The sequence below is a fragment of the Perissodus microlepis genome, chromosome 13 (assembly GCF_051167445.1).
Source record: "Perissodus microlepis isolate ML-2025 ecotype Zambia chromosome 13, ASM5116744v1, whole genome shotgun sequence".
Taxonomy (NCBI): domain Eukaryota; kingdom Metazoa; phylum Chordata; class Actinopteri; order Cichliformes; family Cichlidae; genus Perissodus; species Perissodus microlepis.
The window spans coordinates 26,080,514-26,100,783 of record NC_140473.1 but is presented as its reverse complement, the minus strand read 5'-3'; the positions used below and the strand labels follow the sequence as shown (position 1 = coordinate 26,100,783).

At 38.1% G+C, this 20,270-nt stretch overlaps 2 protein-coding genes and 1 long non-coding RNA gene across 4 annotated transcripts in view; all 3 read left to right on the top strand.

Moving 5' to 3' along the window:
• The window catches only part of bean1 (brain expressed, associated with NEDD4, 1), a 46,126-nt gene extending 39,294 nt beyond the window's left edge, over positions 1-6,832 (top strand). For both annotated transcript variants that reach the window (XM_084948091.1, XM_084948092.1), the window contains exon 5: positions 1,003-6,832. In XM_084948091.1, coding sequence (XP_084804217.1) covers positions 1,003-1,393 — 391 coding nt within the window. In that variant the 3' untranslated portion in view covers positions 1,394-6,832. The remainder of the gene's footprint in view (positions 1-1,002) is intronic.
• A 1,026-nt stretch (positions 6,833-7,858) lies between these two features.
• On the top strand, positions 7,859-9,110 carry LOC146375248 (uncharacterized). Its single transcript, XR_014801918.1, has 3 exons — positions 7,859-8,015; positions 8,101-8,178; positions 8,622-9,110. It is a non-coding gene; the product is annotated as an uncharacterized LOC146375248 (long non-coding RNA).
• A 134-nt stretch (positions 9,111-9,244) lies between these two features.
• Positions 9,245-19,507, top strand: LOC146375247 (transmembrane protein 41A-B-like). The gene is made up of 5 exons (XM_084947730.1): positions 9,245-9,906; positions 14,991-15,141; positions 15,266-15,427; positions 15,621-15,759; positions 15,851-19,507. Exons 1-5 carry the CDS (start codon positions 9,767-9,769, stop codon positions 16,084-16,086), a joined length of 828 nt encoding a protein of 275 aa, XP_084803856.1. The 5' UTR covers positions 9,245-9,766; the 3' UTR covers positions 16,087-19,507.
• Positions 19,508-20,270: the final 763 nt, after the last annotated feature.

Here is a 20,270-nt window from a genome sequence, read left to right as displayed (position 1 = left end):
ATAATCCATCTAACCTGCAGAAATCTTTCATAATTTTAAGGTTGACTTTACAGTTTGCCTTACATGGATTAAGCCCACTTATAAACCTTAAGTGAATATTTTGAATAAAGCCATGGAACTTTAATCTCACTTTTCATTAAGACTTAATAACTGCAGCTATGCATGTATAGAGTCACTAGTCAAGCAAAACAATATTATGGCTTCATTAACAGCTCAGTCCTGAGTGCCAACAGTGTGCATCTTTGGTTTTCCCTACCAGAACACTGAACAACTGTATTTAAAATTTGCATTAAAGATACATAAACCTTTTCTAGACTACAGCTGAATTCTGCAGGTTTATATTTTTTGTGTCTTGCCTATTTATCTTCCAAATGTATGTTTTAGATGGTTTTATATAGAGCACATTGTAGATATTGCTTGATTGTGCATAGTTAAAACTGTTTTTATATTTGAAACTGAATGTCTCAACAGCTGCAACAGCTCATGTCTGATGGTGGGAGGGGTAGGCCAGGCACCATCTTGTCTCCTATGGTATTCTCCTGTGAATTTCTATTATGGATGGATGTATTTGAACATAGAAAATAAGGCAATGACATCAAGCTATCATGAAATAGCAGATTAAAAGCCAGCTTATTAAAAAGATAAGCATTGGGAGAGTTCAGCAAGCACACTACCTGACATGAACCATTTGTCAGCACAACTGTAAATTTGCTAAAGAGATGTTTCTTTACAAAATGCCCATTAAGAGTTTGAGCAGATTACGCCCTTTAAGTATGAGTTATTTTGCAGTTGCTATCATTTTTCCTGTGTTGGGAAGGATACATTTTATGTGCCTGCACTTGGAGTAAGCTAAAAAAAATAATAAAGAAAACAGAAAACCACCTCCAGACACCCACATGCACAAATGGCAAAGAAGAACTTAACTTAGTAACTGATGTTATGATATAAAATCAATGTTCTGTAATTTATCTAACTTTTTCATTTTTGTCTTTTTGCCTGTAGCTATGATGAGTGTGTTGGTCCAGGTTCGACTCAGATCTATATCCCTACAGATGACCCACCTCCTTACTCATTGGTGGACCCCTGTCAGGGGGGAGCAGAGCAGGAGGAACGGCCTAGCTACTCCCTTACAGATCCTTCCCCACACTGCGGAGAGACCTCAGCCAGTGCTGCCTGGTTTTCTCCCTCCCACTACCCACTGGGACTGCAAGCGCAGGAGCATCAACATCTTGCATCCATCTCCTTCCCACTGGAGGCAGCACCACCTTATGAGGCAATGCTGCCAGAGCAGGGACAGCCCCTCCCTCTCATGCCATGTGACCTTTATAAACACCAATCAGAGAGGGGGGATGATGGCAACTCCCAGCAACTCCCTGCGAACCAGATCTCATAGGACAGTTAATTTGTTTCTCTCACCTGTGGGCTTGGTGAATTAAACAAACACTTGGGATGTGTGGAAAATAGCTTTCATTAGCAGCTGTGACACCAAACGATGGTCCAAAAGACATGCATTTCTTCCACACGGTTGCAAAGACCTGAAGAGGCTGAAGCTTGACTGCAGTGCAGTCAAAACTCCAGCTTTCAACCATTTTACTGTTGTTTGTCTACGGACAAAATAAAACTCAAGAACTGCATTATACTGCAAAGTTCCTGGAATGGCAACTTCTCTCAACGGCTCTCCTCTATGTTGTTTAGTTTAGTTTTGCCATGTGTTGACTGTTATCGTCTCCTTCTTGAAGTAGGACTGATACAAGAGTTGTGTGTCTTGTGTGGAGTTTAGTCTGAATCGCTTCTAAACAAATGCATTTACATTTATCCATCATGTCATAGACAACAGGAAATTGAGTTTGTCTTTACAAGAAAGAGTATGAACAGTATAGATGTGGGTTTTAGTAGTCTAGTTTAAGGTATACACAAGCACACTCAGTACCATCCTTGAGTTTATTTTGCTGTGATGTCACATATCTTCGTATTTAGAAATGTTTTGGAAAAAAACTGTACTTAGCTCTGATGTTATATAGAACATGTCAACTACCAGCACACCACTGCTGATTTACAATCTCTATAGTGTGTGCAGACAGTAGCGTGGTTTATGGCAACCTCCAGTGTTAGTTTGTTGGTTGTGGTAGTTTGATTAGAAGCAGTTTGTGATGAAATGGCTGTGTATAACAGGGGAACTACCTGGACAAGGAATTATCAACATGCCATTTTTCCAGGTATATTTGTATTACCTTTTAGCACCATGATGATGCTATAGAAAACATTGCTAGCATGTCATTTGAATCTGTCATCACCAGAGAGGAGTTCAACTTGTCCAGCTGTATAAGTTGTCATAATTCTTCCAATCAAGGGCTCTGGTTTTAATGTCAATGCTGTAACTGGATCCCAGCAGCAAAATGTAGCTTGGAGCTCTCCTCTTGTCGAGGTTGGGTTGATGCAACGGAGAAGAAACACAGTAAACTGTAGACTTTATTACATTATTCACTCATAAGGGATGCTTCTGCGTTGTTGTTCTTGTTCTGCTCTCATAAAATAATTCACTTGGCTTAAACCGTCACAAATGTTTTCTGTATTGCACACAGGTGAGCAACACATGGCTTGCGATAGCCAATAAACTGATTACTAATGAACAAAATAAACTGATGTGAAAACTTTGTGGGTCATTCCATCTTAACTCATTAAATTTCTAGTAACTTCTCTTTTCAGCCATCTTTGTTTTCCACGAAATGTTCAAAGTTTGGATATATTCTGTATGATAATTGCTGTGAAATTTTACCTTAAGATATTAAACACCTTTCTAGATTTTAAAAACAACAACATTAATTTACACATTAGTGTAATATTCAGGCACGTATCCTAAACACAATGAAAAATTTAAAACAGCATGGAAGTTTAGTGAAAATAGCATTTTTAGGTCAAAAAGCATTCTGTGTGTTTCATTTTACATTAAATTTTGAACATTTAAATTACTTTGTCTATAGTGGTCTTTGACAACGTGAGATGGTTTTTTGGGGCAAAATGTCACAGCAATCATGACATATATGCAAACCATGAATATTTTTAGGAAAATCAAAGATGGCTGAGCTGAAGGACAACAATGATTTGAGACAGAGTGACCCAGTAAGAGTTTTGTAATATGCAAAGCCTTTTGCATTTGATTCTAAAATATGTTTCCGCTACAGTATCTCAACATTTAAACATGTAACTGTCAGCTGCGAAGTTTCTGCTGGTACTTGTAAATCAAAGGGTCCCCTTGAAAGGTTATTACATCATTCTGCCGAACAGGCACCAGACTTCTTTTACAGGCATTATTTAAAAGTGTTTAAGATGATAAACATGTATGGCCTGTTCCAAGTGTTAGAATTGCAAAATGGTTCAAGACAAGACAAAAGAAAATGATCATTGTGTCCTTGATACAGTATTTCCTTGTTATTTTGCTGTAGATGCATCAGGGGAAATGAGTTTATACAACAGCAGATATGTGGTCAAATGCATCCCATTAGCAGGTGGTTTGGGTGATCTGATAATGCTGTGTATTGGTGGTCATTTACACTAATATGCATCAGAGCTGACTGTTGCTGAGCAAACTGCTTAAAGTGTAAACAAAGTAAATCCAGATACAAATGTTTTCGATGTTTCACCATTTATGCATCATTTCCTAATCAGAAACAAAGCAATAGATATGAGCTAAAATGCATCAGCTGTGCATAAATTGAGTTGAGCAAAGGGGAAGTAAAGCCAGTTGGAAGCATCTGTAGTGAACAATTTTGCCAATTGATAATTAGTCAGCATTAAAACAGTAAATAAGTTAATAACGGAGAGATAATGTTGTTATTTTAATATATATCTGCAGCCATTCTGTCAAATGGACCATGCAATCATTACACACTCCATTCTGTTAATGAGATGTGGGGAAACATCAGGGCAATTAGTTTCCAAAGAAATCTAAATTGTTCATTATTTATTTTGTGTTTGAGTTTGAAACATAATAAGTTGGGAAATTCTTTAAAGTACAACAAACATGGTACAGTTACCATGACATAGACATGTTCAGAGGGGGATTTTTACAATGTGGGTGTTATCTCTGAACAGCCGGGTTGGATAAAAGCAGAACAAATCACAAACTTTTCTAACCTTAACCAAAACGGAACAAAAACCCAGACAGCCACTGTTGGTGCACAAAATATGAATATACCTGCATTATGGTCACCAGGCAACCTGATCTATCACCTCAGGTGTCTGTGTACATATGTTATATAATTTACTATATGTGTCACAAATACACAAAATGTTTGAATGAAGTGTTTAGAGTTAAAATTGGGGCTATCCTGGAGACACCAAGACCTGTAGACAACATCATCATTCACCAGTTATTGAAGCAGGAAGCCACTAAAGACTGAGCTTTAATAACATTTTTTTCAATGTTAGTTTAATTTGACAAATTGACAATTTTTTTAAATTATCTTTACGCGTGACATAGTGTTTCAGTTAAAGATGTGCCTATTAGCCCCCAGACTGTTAGCTTGAACATTGTAGCCATAATTATCTCAAGGCAACCAATCTGCTGCTTTGAGCTAAATCTCTGGTGATGTACTGATTTTGTGATGTAGGTAAAAGCATGCTATTATAACTGAATCCCTGTTAAATGCCTTGTGATGACAGATTTTACTAAAGGATACCATTTTCTTGACTGTTTCAAGCTGTTCTTGAGGGTTCTAGTTAATCACTGGTTGTCTTTTGGCTCAAATTAGCACCTGGAAATGAGCCACTCACAACATTTACTTCATTACGTTAGAATCTCAGTACTGCTTTTAAGATTTTAAGCATTCAGTCAAGGGTAATTTTCTCTGATGGATTACCATATGTTGTAATAAAACGTTTTTGTCTGCCATTTCAATGTTTCTCCACTATTCATGTTTACTTATTTTCCTCTCTTTCATTTTTCTGACTTTATATATCTTATTTAATGGTGTTATTCTTATTCTACATTTAGGAGAAAATTAATGGGGGAAAAGTATAGAGTAAAATCATTTGTAAAAATAATATGAAATAAAAATGATGGGTTTTATGAGAAGATATATAAGCCACATAACAGACGTGATAGAATCACCCAGGCTATCAAAGATTCAGACAGGCACATTTAAACCAATTATGTATTTTGACCATATCCTCCTGAGAACCGAGGAAAAAAGTATCTTCCTGTTGAACTTTTTTGTGATTTCCTGTCTCTTTGGAACTGAAAGAGACCACCCAAACACATGAGATATCATCAGAAAGACCAGGATATCCCCAATTAGGCACATCAGGACTTAGTAGGGTAGCTCAAATAAGTCAAAAGTTATAAAGACCAAAATGACAAATGTCCATAAATGAATATGCTGGGTCTCGGAAGAATATTTAAAAATCAGACATTATGATAAACCAGTTTTACATTTATCCACTAGGGGGCGCTGCAGAACAAAATAGCCTACACAGAATGGTGAGAACATTTACCTAACTACAGCAGTGTTTCCCAACCTTTTGGAGCCACGGCACTTATTTTACATTAGAAAACAGCACACCACCAAACAAAAATGTCACAAAAAGCATATTGATATTTTTTCCCCGCGCATTAGGTATTGCGGAATTGGCTTGGTTTGTCCCCAGTATACCTTTTTTGCTTTCTTCTGATCACTACTCATGCTAGGGCCTTCAACTGGGTCAGAATTTTCTCCAGGACCCAGGTCAGATTGACTACTTTTTTTTTTTTTTTTAATATTTATCTATTGCTATTACGCGTCTCACAGCATGACTATTACGTAATTGCTTCTTTGTCTTTGTTTCACTGGCAGTTGGCAACCCATTTAATTAGAGCAGGAAGAGAAGGTAATTATTCTGCCCGTTACTCATGCCGATTGCTTAGAGTACTAATCAGGTGGAACGGTTGGGAAACACTGAACTACAGAACGTTCTGTATCAGAGGAGGAATGTGTCACATCTTTATAAGATTAAACAAAAGGTAAAATGGAAAGATCATGAAATTTGTCTGATTTAATGCAGTTAATAGGAACCGTGTGAATTCTTTCTTAGTTAAAGTGTCTCAGTCTTTAACTTAATTGTTCAGCTAGGATTGCATTACTTTGCAGGTGCATTCTCTGTAAGTAAATACAATTTTGATGGTTTACATGTGTAACCAATCATAATCTAAATAAATTGTTTTTTGAGCAAACACTAGCAAGGGCCACATTAGAGGCTCTACAATGTTGAAATATTGCATCAGTGTGACATTTGCAAATTCAAACTTGTGATCAGATTTCTCCATTTTTTTCTAAACAGATTTTTAAAAGTTGGCTAATTATGGGTTATTTTAACCTGACATTTTCCTCGGTGTGGCTGTTGTGATTCTGTGGATTTTCTGTTATTATTTTCCATATTTTTGGTAGATGTTTAAGTTCCCTGAGCATTTCCCTATCTGCTCCTCTCTCTGTCACATCTTTTTGTGTTAAGTGTTAGTCTTCATGTTCTTTCATACATGTTAAGTGTTAGTACCCATTGTATTATTTCCTATTTTACAGTGACGATTTGTTTCGCTCATGCCCTGTGTAGTGTTGCTCTCATCTGCCTGATTGTCCTTGCCAGTCCTTACTCTGCTGTTGGACATTCCCTAATCAGCCTTTATACTTTTTCACAGCATCTACTCCATTTCCCGTGTTTGTTCCCTGTGCTCAGCATACTGTTAGCCTCACTCATTGTGGTTATTGGATTATTGTTTCTTTACTTTCTGGACTTTTCTCTGCTATTTTAGACTTTCTCTTATAAACCATATTAAAGGCTCACTTTTTGCTGAAGTCGACCTCTTGTGTTCTGCATTTGAATCCTCAGCCTTATACTCCACACACCTTGACATCTTCTAACTTCATACTATTCTCTTCTACATTTTGTTTTTGTCTGGTATTTTATTCTGCAAAAAAAATAGCAGTTACAAAAGTGATAATAATAGTATTGACAATACGACATTTGGAGAGGTTAGCTGAAGAGTCACAGGGAGATTTTCTGAGTTTGTATTGACTTTTTTACAGAACTGCGGAGGAGGCGAGTCTCATTTTACTCTAAGAAAAACAAACTCTTTGACAAAACAAAATCTTTGACAAATATGAAGTTACTCTGTTTCTAAATTTCAGTCATTTGGGGAAATGATGTGGTGCAAATGGCACACTTTTTCTATTTTTCTTTCCCTTTTTTTAGAGCTACATAGTTACACTGCTGAAAATATGCAGTCATGATATATCTGTTCATCTACTGTTTACAAGTTGCAACATAGAATATTAGGAATTACAGAAGGAGTCGTTTATACGGAGCCTTTTTGGTGGATCTCATTGTAACAAAAACACAGATTTTCGTGATTACTTTAAAAAGGGTTTGACTTTTTGTAACATTAAAACAGAGTGACTGTAGATGAATCGTTTCAACTCCTATTTGCCTTGCCTATATGTGCAAATTTCAAATGAAGCTTAGTTTCAAGTCTTTTATTTCACAATCGTTGTTTTTGTTTAGCGTCAGTATGTTTGCTTTGAGTGCTCTTTATTGCTAACCCAGTCAACTACCTAACCCCCATATCAGTGTGAGCAGTTTAGTTCAGTTCGCCAGGCTCTGTGCTTTTGAATACAGGGAACATGTGATTTATTTTTAGAACACTTTACTTCCCAAAACTGACCTGGGTAGATTTTTAAGATGCTTCTGACATGTGCACACCTAGCTTAAGTCCTGCTGGACTGGTTTATAAGTCTGTCTGAGACACTGTAAACAGCAGTTATAACTTTAAAGACCCATTGAGAGGCTACTGCTCGTGAATAAAAAGGTAAGATGAGCTATTATTAAAAATCTGTTTTTCTGCCCTTAATGTGGAATTGAAGCCAAAGGGCTACACTAAACCTCATTTCTCCTGTAGAAAATGAAAGCTCATATTGTGCTCCTGATCCTTGTTCTTGTGGTCGGACTTACAGTGATGCCTGCTTATCCCCATGAGGACTCTAAAGGTAAGACCTGTGTGTATGACTTAGAGAATACTCAAACAGCCCTTACTAAACGCTAAGTTTGTTTATGATGGTTTCAATCTTACAGTCATTCCAGATTACATAGCCCTACACGAGCTAGAGAGAGATGGAACTTTGAAGCCATTTACACCAGAAAATGCAGGAGGTATGTTGACTAAGAATAGTTTTGTGTTTGCTCATATTTGTATTTGTGTGTGTGTGTGTGTACCATGTTTAGATATCTTTGCAAGGACCAAAAATTGGAATGCTACTATACTTGTGGGGACCAACAGCCCTTATGGGGACAAAATGCCCGTCCCCACGAGACATGTTTAAGGCTCAAAATGTGGTTTAGTGTCAGGGTTACAGTTAGGCTATGGTTAGGTTTAGGCTAAGGGTTAGAGTTAGAGTTAGCCATTCACTTGTGATGGTTATGGTAAGTGGCTAGGGAAAACATAAAGTCAAGTAGATGTCCTCGAACAGCTATGAAACCAGAAAGTTTTAGAGTTCAGGATAACAGACAAAACCTTTCTCAGAGTATATTGCGGTTGTACTTGGTGTGGAAGTAGTGCTTGTGACTTAAAGATCTTTTTGGTTTTTTTATTGCAGGGAAACCTGATGATCCATGACAGAAAAGAGAGGTTTTCAAAAGCTTCTTATAAATGTGGCTCCCACCCAAGGCATCATGCTGAATAAACAAACATGGCAATCATACAAATAATGCTAATGTAAATATTTTGTGTTATATTATATACAGAAAAATAATAAAGTTCAACTTGGATTTAAAAGGATACTCTGATATCCTTAATTCCTAATTTACAATGCTCTAATTTAGATTATTATAAGAATACATTTTCTTATATGGTAAATAATTAGTAAAATAAAAGGTACGTTACTTTGTTTTTGATCTTTACCTCAGAGAACTCACATGTATGCTATGGAAAACAATGAAAAACTTTAACTATAATTAGGTTGATCAAACCTTCCTGCAGTATTGCTACCTTTTATAATATGTAAAATGCATAGGACTTTGCAGAAGAATATAAATCCACTAAACAGAGACTTGCAAGAACAAAACTTTTGCATTGTAAAGATGAAAAAAAGGTGTATATATATATATATATATATATATATATATATATATATATATATATAATTTTTTGTGTGTGCTTTAAAATGTTGTCACTGTGACTGCTTTAAGTGGCTTTAATGTATTTATATATGTATGAATAACAACTATTATTATTATTACTGTTATAACCTAGCGTTTAAATCTGAATGATACACAGTTAGGATCCTGCTCTATAAATACTCCCACTGCACAATATCAAATCGTATCATCTTACTCTGAACTCATTGTGGACTTTAGCGCCCCCTGGTGGCTGGTCGCGAAAGTGCAACTGTAGATATACACCGACCTTTAACTCATCCTGATTATTACGACCTGTTGGGATGAATTTTTGGTGTTATTTTAAATAAGACGTGTTGGGGGAGAAACTGTGGGCACAAAGCTTCTTTTCCATCAGTCTAAATAAAGTTCGCCCGGCTGCCATGTGATCCGTGTGCCGAACACCGGCCAGAATGTCAGCCGTCACCGTAGCCTGGTTCTCGGTAAGCGACACCCACTTTTTTCGCTGCCGTCCAACTGAACCGCAGCACGTCGACTTTATCTCATCGGCGGTTTTCCCCTTTGCTTAAATTCAGTTGTCAGCGGAGTTTTATCCGGTGATCACGGAGTTTCTGTAGGGAGCAACATGCGCTCCTTAACGGGACTGGCTGCCGTTGTCGGGGCGGCAAGTGTCTACCTCTACCTGCTGTCCACGCATCTGCCCCCGGGAACCAAGCAGCTCCAGCCTGGCTCCCAGGGGGAGCACGAGGAGGTCCAGGAGTACAGGTAAGGAAACTTTACATGCAGAATTCAAGTTTGGGCAAAAATATTACTTTCAGTTATTAGAGCCACTTGGTGTTACTGATGGATATGCAGGTAAGTCAATTATCATAGCAGTATTACATTAACCTGTTCCTTATTATCAGTATTATTGGGTATCTTTGACAAAGCTGGTACTCATGGCACTCCATTCTTTAAAATCTATCTGCCTAAAATCTGAATTTGGACTGCATGCGTTTTTCACCAAAGCACTGTGCTAATACTCTTCATAAGCAGAAAATCTTGGTTGAGAGAAGGTTGTGGGATGTGGCTTTAGTGCAGAGAAATCTTTTTTTTTTTTTTTTTTACTTACACACTTTTATCTGAGACATTTTTAGTCAGGAGGAAAGTGAAATAAAATAATTCCTGGATACATTTATTTTATGACACCCCTAAAGTCTGTCTTAAAATTCCTTGGGGATTCCCTGGCCTCCCCCCATCTTGGAAACCAAAGCAGTAGTGACATATAACCTTCCCATCATTGAATTAGTTGGAACATGATGTGAACTCATCTAAAGATATGAAGGTCTAAAATTATATATGCCTTAACTAAAGTATATTTGTTTTTAAAGTATCACATCTACAATAAGTAACACATTGATAATTTATTATTATTATTGTTATTGTTGCACTAAAATATTATCTGCTTGATATTTACATCATGTCTCCTCAAGTACATACTGAACCCAAGCTATACTGGACCGATTAACTCACTTCTAAGTGTGTGTGTGTGTGTGTGTGTGTGTGTGTGTGTATTAGTGTTTTGAAGTGATTTATTTTCTATATGTGTGTCTCTGTGTGTGTGTGTGTGTGTGTGTGTGTGTGTGTGTGAGAGAGAGAGAGAGAGAGAGAGAGAGAGTTATGAAACTGATATGTTGTAATGTGCCAGACGGTCAAGTGTGAGGTTGTCTAGAGATGATAGAATAACGCAGACCAATGCACTCTGAAGCCAAGAGTAGGATCCTTGAGTGTGTATGTGTGTGTGTTGGAGAGAGAAAGGGTGCACTCCCAGTAAAATGATATTACCCATATTTTGTTACTTATAAAGTAAAAGCATAGCGTGAGTGGATCTGGTGAGGTGACGTTTTCAATAAAAATTTCTATTTTTATTTATGAATGAGAAGTAGTGTTGTCTGATGCAAAGTAAAAAAGAGCCGCCAGGTGCTAAAAAATAAACCTTAGACTCAAACGTTAGAACAGTCTTTTCCCCGCAGCACGCCGTGTAATAAATACTCACAAAGAAAACGGCGGCCGTTACAACTTATGTCTAAAAATGTATAGTTTCATGCATCTGTTAAAACACTCGACTCCAGCTACATGACGCGCAGCTGGAAACACTTCCCGCAAGTCGAGCTGCCCGAGATTCAAAGAATTTACAGAAAATGTTACATTTTTGTGATTTATATCGTTATCGGGACGATAGAATTCTTATATCGGGATATGAGATTTTGGTCATATCACACAGCCCTACTCTGCAATGTTATATCTACTCCACTACTCTATACACAGAGAATGCTCCATGAAGACATTAGTGAGGATGTGCAGCTAAACAAACTATCACCCCATCAACATCAGTACATAATTTTTTTCCCATTTTGTTTAGCTCCAGTATACAGCAGTGGATTTTGAAAGTCCAGACGCACTTACTTATTTGTGTTGTAAAGTATAATTTTAACTTCAGAGTCATCCACTGCAGGTACGATACATGGAAGATGGAGATGTGATCAGATGCTTGCACAGGAAGGTTATGCCATTCCTTACAAAATCTTAGTTGCTTTCTTCTGAGTCTGTAACTTTAATCTTAGAATTTCTGAGTTATTGTTTTTATTACAAATGACTTTAATCTGAACAAACTGAGCATCAAAATGGGGTAGAAAGGTGGTTTAAGTGACTTTGACATGGTTGGCATGGTTGCTGGTGCCAGATGGGCTGATATAAGTGTTTCAAAAACTGCCGATCCACTGGGGTTTTTCTACCTGACCACCCTCATAAGAGATAATATCCAGTGATCAACAGCTCTCTGGATGAAAATGTCCTGTTGCGGTCAGGCGAGAATGAACAGACTGCATTGAGCTGATAGGTAAGCAAGTAACTACTCATTACAACCAAGGTATGCAGAATAGCATCTCTGAATGAACAAAACATCAAACTTTAAAGTACATGGGCTACAGCAGCAGAAGACCACACCGGGTGGCACTGCTCTCAGCTAAGAACAAGAAACCGAGGATAGACTTCACATAAGCTCACCAAAAGTGACTCGAAAAACACCGAAGAAAATGTTAACTGGTCTGATAAATCTCAATTTCTGCTGTGGTCTGAATTTGGAGTGATCAACATGAAAGCGTGGATCCATCCTTCCTTGTATCAGAGGTTCAGGCTGAATAATGAGAATAAGTGAGAACCTGTAACCAAATTTATCACTGAAAGAAACAAGAAATTAATTAATAGTTATATATCAGCCCCAGTCACATCTTCAAATGCTGGAGATTACAGTCAGCCTAATACAGTCCAGCTTCATATTAATATCAAGCTAGTGGAAAGCTACAGGGAGTGCAGAATTATTAGGCAAATGAGTATTTTGTCCACATCATCCTCTTCATGCATGTTGTCTTACTCCAAGCTGTATAGGCTCGAAAGCCTACTACCAATTAAGCATATTAGGTGATGTGCATCTCTGTAATGAGAAGGGGTGTGGTCTAATGACATCAACACCCTATATCAGGTGTGCATAATTATTAGGCAATGTCCTTTCCTTTGGCAAAATGGGTCAAAAGAAGGACTTGACAGGCTCAGAAAAGTCAAAAATAGTGAGATATCTTGCAGAGGGATGCAGCAGTCTCAAAATTGCAAAGCTTCTGAAGCGTGATCATCGAACAATCAAGCGTTTCATTCAAAATAGTCAACAGGGTCGCAAGAAGCATGTGGAAAAACCACGGCGCAAAATAACTGCCCATGAACTGAGAAAAGTCAAGCGTGCAGCTGCCAAGATGCCACTTGCCACCAGTTTGGCCATATTTCAGAGCTGCAACATCACTGGAGTGCCCAAAAGCACAAGGTGTGCAATACTCAGAGACATGGCCAAGGTAAGAAAGGCTGAAAGACGACCACCACTGAACAAGACACACAAGCTGAAACGTCAAGACTGGGCCAAGAAATATCTCAAGACTGATTTGTCTAAGGTTTTATGGACTGATGAAATGAGAGTGAGTCTTGATGGGCCAGATGGATGGGCCCGTGGCTGGATTGGTAAAGGGCAGAGAGCTCCAGTCCGACTCAGACGCCAGCAAGGTGGAGGTGGAGTACTGGTTTGGGCTGGTATCATCAAAGATGAGCTTGTGGGGCCTTTTCGGGTTGAGGATGGAGTCAAGCTCAACTCCCAGTCCTACTGCCAGTTTCTGGAAGACACCTTCTTCAAGCAGTGGTACAGGAAGAAGTCTGCATCCTTCAAGAAAAACATGATTTTCATGCAGGACAATGCTCCATCACACGCGTCCAAGTACTCCACAGCGTGGCTGGCAAGAAAGGGTATAAAAGAAGAAAAACTAATGACATGGCCTCCTTGTTCACCTGATCTGAACCCCATTGAGAACCTGTGGTCCATCATCAAATGTGAGATTTACAAGGAGGGAAAACAGTACACTCTCTGAACAGTGTCTGGGAGGCTGTGGTTGCTGCTGCACGCAATGTTGATGGTGAACAGATCAAAACACTGACAGAATCCATGGATGGCAGGCTTTTGAGTGTCCTTGCAAAGAAAGGTGGCTATATTGGTCGCTGATTTGTTTTTGTTTTGTTTTTGAATGTCAGAAATGTATATTTGTGAATGTGGAGATGTTATATTGGTGTCACTGGTAAAAATAAATAATTGAAATGGGTATATATTTGTTTTTTGTTAAGTTGCCTAATAATTATGCACAGTAATAGTCACCTGCACACACAGATATCCCCCTAAAATAGCTAAAACTAAAAACAAACTAAAAACTACTTCCAAAAACATTCAGCTTTGATATTAATGAGTTTTTTGGGTTCATTGAGAACATGGTTGTTGTTCAATAATAAAATTATTCCTCAAAAATACAACTTGCCTAATAATTCTGCACTCCCTGTATATATGAATGGTGTGTGTGTGTGTGTGTGTGTGCGTGCAGAGACAGAATGTTTTGCATGAGGTTGTGTATAAGCAAAATTTAAAAGTGCCCATGATGACACTTGTAGCTGCTTGAATACAGTACATACACTCATGCAGTTTCATGTATCTGAACCCTCATGCATCATCAACTTGTGGACCAGTGGCAGAACAGAATATTCGTCCACTGACCAGTGGGAACAAGGAACACTGAATGCCAGAGCAGCTGGCAGAGGAAGCCGGCATCTTGAGTTTCAACTGGGGGGATTTTATTGTGTGTGCATGTGAGCTTTGAGAAGTGTCTTCCTACCCTCTGCGCAAGTCTACAGGCAGCAACACTATTTCTGTCCTTCAATCAGATATATCCTGTTACCCTCTGATTCGCTTTGGTGCACACATGCGCACAGATAGACACACTTCTCTTACACTTTGTGTGTGTGTTTTTTATCAAATTTAAAAAATACTATATATACAACTCAAAAAAACAATTGCATCATAGTCATGCTGACATTTTTGCCTATGGGTGCTGTAGTTCAACCACTGAACCAATGCAGTAGAAGTAAATGGGTTTTAATTTCAGGCTGTCATATAAAATCCAGATTACTTATATACTGCCATGTACATGCTGTCTGTCACTGTATTTTCCATTTATTTTTAATTACCACAAAGCAGAAAATAAGATGATGAAGGTGATTTAAAACGTATCAGATCATTTATTGTTCACGGTACTCAGGTAGCGAAGTAGCATCACATGTGAGCAGACAATAGTAAAAATCAATACCAATTAATTTTTTTAATCATTTTGAAAAATAAAGGTAGTCAAACAAAAAAAAAGCTCACAACTTGTTAGAATAGTACATACTCTGTTTTTGCCTTTTATACTGTATTTCCATGCACACAGCATTCTTGTGTTTGTTCCATCTAGGCTAAAGTTCCCATCTGACCTGGACGAGCTACGGGAGCTCGCAGAGATGCTCAAGTTTTACAAAAGACAACATTACGCCTATGTTCTGTTGCTCTTCTGTAGCGCATACCTGTACAAACAGTCTTTTGCCATACCTGGCTCCTCCTTTCTGGTGAGACACACAGTAATGCAAACCAATGATCCGAACCAATCCTGTGTCTTGTTGTTGATTTCCGATAAATATCTTATTCCTACGTGCAAATTTCTTTTAAACAGAGACTGCTTTTCTTCCTCAGAACATGTTAGCTGGTGCAATATTCGGGCCCTGGGAGGGTCTGGCATTGGCCTGCATGCTCGCCACCACAGGCTCCACGTTCTGCTTCCTGCTATCTGCAGCATTTGGAAAGCAGTATGTGGTGTACCTCTTCCCTGAGAAGGTGGACCTGCTGCAGAGGAAGGTAGGCATGTTTTAAATCCCCTTCTCTCCTATTCTCTCACTTTATACTACGCAGCAAATCATTTATTCAGTGAAGGACAAACCAATTACAGTTTCCTCTTTATGTCTTTTTTATCATTTGCTGTCTAGGTTTTAATTTTCTCACATTTCCTTTTATCTTCTTCTCTCCTCACCCATTCTCCTCCCTCCGTCAGGTGGAGGAAAACCGCAGCAGTTTGTTCTTTTTCCTCCTTTTCCTTCGTTTCTTCCCTATGACTCCTAACTGGTTCCTTAACATCACCTGTCCTGTTCTCAACATCCCTATGCATATTTTCTTTTTCTCCGTGTTCATAGGTGAGACCATAGTTTCAAACATGAAACATGCAGACTAAAAAAACCTACAAAACAAGTACTGATCAGTCAGTCACCGCTCTTTCGCTTTCAGGTTTGATCCCCTATAACTTCATATGTGTTCGCACCGGAGCCATCCTCTCAGAGATCTCCTCACTGGATGACATATTCTCCTGGGGGACGCTGGCTCAGCTCCTCGCCATCGCTCTCGTGGCCCTCGTACCCGGAGCACTGATTAAACACTACAGCAAAAGTCGCCTCACAGTGGATGGCATGGATAGCAACGGAATCAGTGAGACTGATATGAAGCAGGAACGGAAGAGGCGATGACGGAGTGTGAGGTAAAAGAAGACCTAAATGTAACTTAATGTGAGAAGAAGTGAGGTGAGGAAAAACTGACCGCTGGTTGGCATGTGACCTTTTGGTGACTCCAGATTTCTGTAAGGTCACGCCAGAGAGTTATCATACCTACAGTACGATCTGTTCTGAACTTGGCTTCTGATCATGTTACACCAAGTTTTAATACTGAAGGTTCCCTAAAGGTTTGGGGTAAGTTTTCTGAGATGGGGCTGGAAATGTCTTGGGCTCCTTTGTTACAGCAATACAGAGGCAATTAAATGCCCTAAAACAATAAACGTATTATTTAAATGCATACGCTGTAATGATCTGCACCTATTGTCTTAATTAAACAGGACAGGACTGGCATTTTTATAAGGCTAAGCAGTCCAAAATCTAGAAATGTTCAGATTATTAATCAGATATTATGAAGAAAAGCTGCACATTAGAGCATGTGAGAAGGTAAAACAATCATATCTGTACAAAATATTTTACCTTAAAAATAGTTGCAGGTTTTTATTTTTTCGACAGTGCCTTGTTTCATGTGATTTTCTTTAACCCTGCGTAATGACCCTGAGAAACTTTTTGAACTTCCCCATCTACAGATCCCAATCTAAATCCTAAAACAAACAAAACATAATTGAAACGGACCGTGCAGTCTCAGTAGTTCTTATGGATATGGCTTTTATGATGATTATGAGTATGTTTGTCATACTGAGTTTCATTTCTGGGCAAACTGAAGGGTGTCTGATATACAACATTTTGGTGTTCTTTCAAAAATATAATCAAATTTAGTGCCTTAAAATTACTTCTTTTTTTTTTTACATTTTTTCCCTAAGTTTCCATTGGCTGCTATTCAGGGTTTGTCTCTCTGATTTGGATCTGTCATGGTGGAAAATACACACAAAATATGTAAGGTAGATTTAGACTGAAAGTCCTACGTAACTATTTTTGTAATAACTTTAACACATTACATGGACACTGGACTGGATCTCTTTACAGATATTAGTTTAACAATGTTCTTTATTTTATTTATAAAGAAGAGAGCAGCTAGACTAACATTTCTCTTACATATGTTTATTTAGTAACTAATTTGGTAGTCATTGCTGTTAAAGAAGCTTCATGGAGAAAATATATTTGGACTTTAAAATGTTTTGTACCTGCATTTCCTGAAGCATTTACACATGTGTCTTAATGAAGCTGTTTTTCACTAACATGAGAGGTGTGAGGTTTCATGGTGGTTTCAACAAAGATAATTTAGAGCAACATGCTCTAAATGTTGCAGAAATGTGGAGCTTTTCTGGACTCATTTACAGTAATGAACTAGCTTGTTTTTTTTGTTGTTGTTTTTTAAGACAGACATTATAATCACTTGTAGAAAAACACTTAAATCACTCAATTCATTCAGTGAAGAGTTAAAATCAGCTTTCCAGCCTTTTATTGTGTCATTTTTAAATATTTAAACTACAGACATGAGAGAATCGTATAATGTGCTCCTATTAACACGTGTGGTGTTGCACTTTACATTTGACTGGAATTGTTCTTTATTTATTAAGTCAATGTTTGAGAGAAGAAAGTCTTTAGAAAGGAGTCTTAAAATCTAGCTTTTTATTTATATCATGAAAGAAAACACACAAAAACAAATGTTAGGTGCAACAGAGGGGCAACAAATAAACTTAACTGAGAAAATGACAAACCTTACAAATCTGAATTGTCTGGTGTGTATTTTAGAGGCATTTCATGATCAACCTCATTTCAGGATAATTGTTTGAGTAAATGTATACGTACTGTTTTTTGATATTCAACAATATACTACAGTTTAGGATTTAGAGTATCACATTTTATAATGTAGCCTCCCAGTGTGTGAACTTTTCCTGCTTTCCCTGATTTGTGAATGTGAAAAACACCCAAAGTGCCTAACTTATTTTTATCTGTAATTTTGTCAAAGCTACATGATATAAATAAATAAATTCAAGTTTGTTTGTTTTTTTATCAGCAGCGTGAAATTACACATTTATGGGGGGCTGGGGAGTTGGTAAGTATGCTGCCTTTATTTTTAAAGGGCTTTTTGTGTGGGTGGAAGAGGATTTTTATTTTCCCCTTGTTTGATCAAAATCTTTTCTTCCCCCCCTCCATCATGTTTTAGCCATAGACAGCAGAAATGATGGATTTAGCTTACAAATCTGAAAAGTGAAGCCAATGTTTTTGACTTAAACCTTCTATTTAATGCCCATCATGGGGCAAAAAAGATTTCCAGTACTGTGGGAGCCAATGGGAAGTGGCCTAGTGATGAAATTACAGGCTCATCTGCACGCTTCAAAATAGGACATCATGGTGGAGTTATCCATCATTTTATATTCTATGGTTGTATATAATGTAATAAAAATCGAAACTGTTTTTTTACTTTGTCGTTTTACTTGTGAATTTCCAATTAGAATCAATAATCGAGTTTAGTGATGAAGTAAAAACGAGTTTGGATGCAAACATTTTTTATTTATGCCTTCTGTTACAGTCACTGACCCCGACTAACTTAAAGCAACACACTAAAAACATCCACTGTTACACTGAACCTGCTGACCGACATTAAAATGTCTTACTTTATCTCAGTGCTTTGCAACACGCGCATACACACTGCACACAGAAACTCAGACATTTTTGTTCATGCAAACACAAATACACACACACACACCTTCATGTTAACTGAGGCAGGCACTCTTTAAAAAAAAGGTGAATCACATTTTTATCAAACATCATAAACACAAGGACCTGATGTTGATTGCATGAACCAGTATGGTGTTTGTTGGCAGAGGATCAAAAGATGGAAATATATGCATGGGGACCAAATACATTAGTAGGTCAACAAAAAAAAAAAAAAAAAAAATCACAGCAAACATTAGTTTGACATTAACATGATCTGTGTCCCTGACATTTTTTTAAACATGCATATATTTCCATCCACCTTCTATAACTTTGCCAACACACTGTAAACTTCATAGTAGCAATAGTGTAAAACAGCAGCAACGTAACAGGCATTTACGAAAGTGCAACCACACAGTTTTGTAACTCTGCCCACTTAAAAAGTAATAATAATAAAATTGCATCAAACAACCATTTAATTTTTTTTTTTTAATTCGGCTCAAGCCTGCTTTAATGTCACCTGAGGATGACACTCCTTGAACATCCCAGTTTGACCACTTTCAATTGCACATCTGCGATTTCCAAACGCAAAGGAAACACACTGGGTCTGGAGCACTACTGGGATTGTATTCACTATTCGCAGAGAAGTCAAGTCTAGGGTAGCGCAAGGTCTACGGTGACCGTCAGGGCCGCAATTTCCAGGGGGGGGTTAGGAGGGTTATGACCCCCCCAATAATTAGACCCAACCAATATAACCCCCCTCCCCCCCCCAATAAAATTATGAATTATCTTGCATAAATAGGCTGTTGATTTTCTTCACTCGTTTCAGTTATTACCAGCAAAATAGTTGCATGTTTAATCATCCGGGAATTTACCCAGATTTATTATCATTATTTTTTTAGACAGAGATCTTAACCCCCTCAGTGTTCAGCACAAAGTTACGCTGGTGGTGACCGTAGACGGTTACGTCTTTTTATTGGCCAGAGTCTATGGTGGACACGCAGTGGGACAGCGAAACAGCCGGTGTTCCAGATCAACTGGCGTTGGTCGAACAGATGTGTGGTAGACGCTACCGACAGACCAGCAAATAAACACCAAATATTACGTCGGTGACATTTTTGAGGTTACCTCAAACACACTCTATCAGTCTTGTTGCTGTTAAACAACAAAATGTTTAAAAATGTCGCTAGTTTACCTGGTGATATTCTCATGCACGAGACGATCACGAAACGGCAAACAATTAACACCACGCCGATGCTGTTCACAGGACAGCAAGAGTAAACGATCTGGAGAATCTTGTTATCGCTCCCCTCGTACGTGTTATTACTCAGATTTCAGAAGTCCCCTTCTTTCACTCTAGATTTTGACCAATCACCGACTTCTGATTGGTCAAAAATATGCAATAAAGGACATTTCTGTTTTTCATTCGGTCTGCTGTCTTTTTTTCTTTATCAGTTGATGTTTCCAGCTACTTTATCCCACCTGATGCCTGGACTGCTGTCTGTGGTCTTCAGCATGATGACCGGCAGATCTGAGGGGCA

Bases quoted from the DNA above. Each gene is read 5' to 3' on its own strand.
- LOC146375247 (XM_084947730.1), top strand. From the start codon at position 9,767: ATGCGCTCCTTAACGGGACTGGCTGCCGTTGTCGGGGCGGCAAGTGTC. The intron at 15,142-15,265 runs GTGAGACACACA...TTTCTTCCTCAG, and splicing joins TACCTGGCTCCTCCTTTCTG to AACATGTTAGCTGGTGCAAT. The intron at 15,760-15,850 runs GTGAGACCATAG...TTTCGCTTTCAG, and splicing joins CTTTTTCTCCGTGTTCATAG to GTTTGATCCCCTATAACTTC.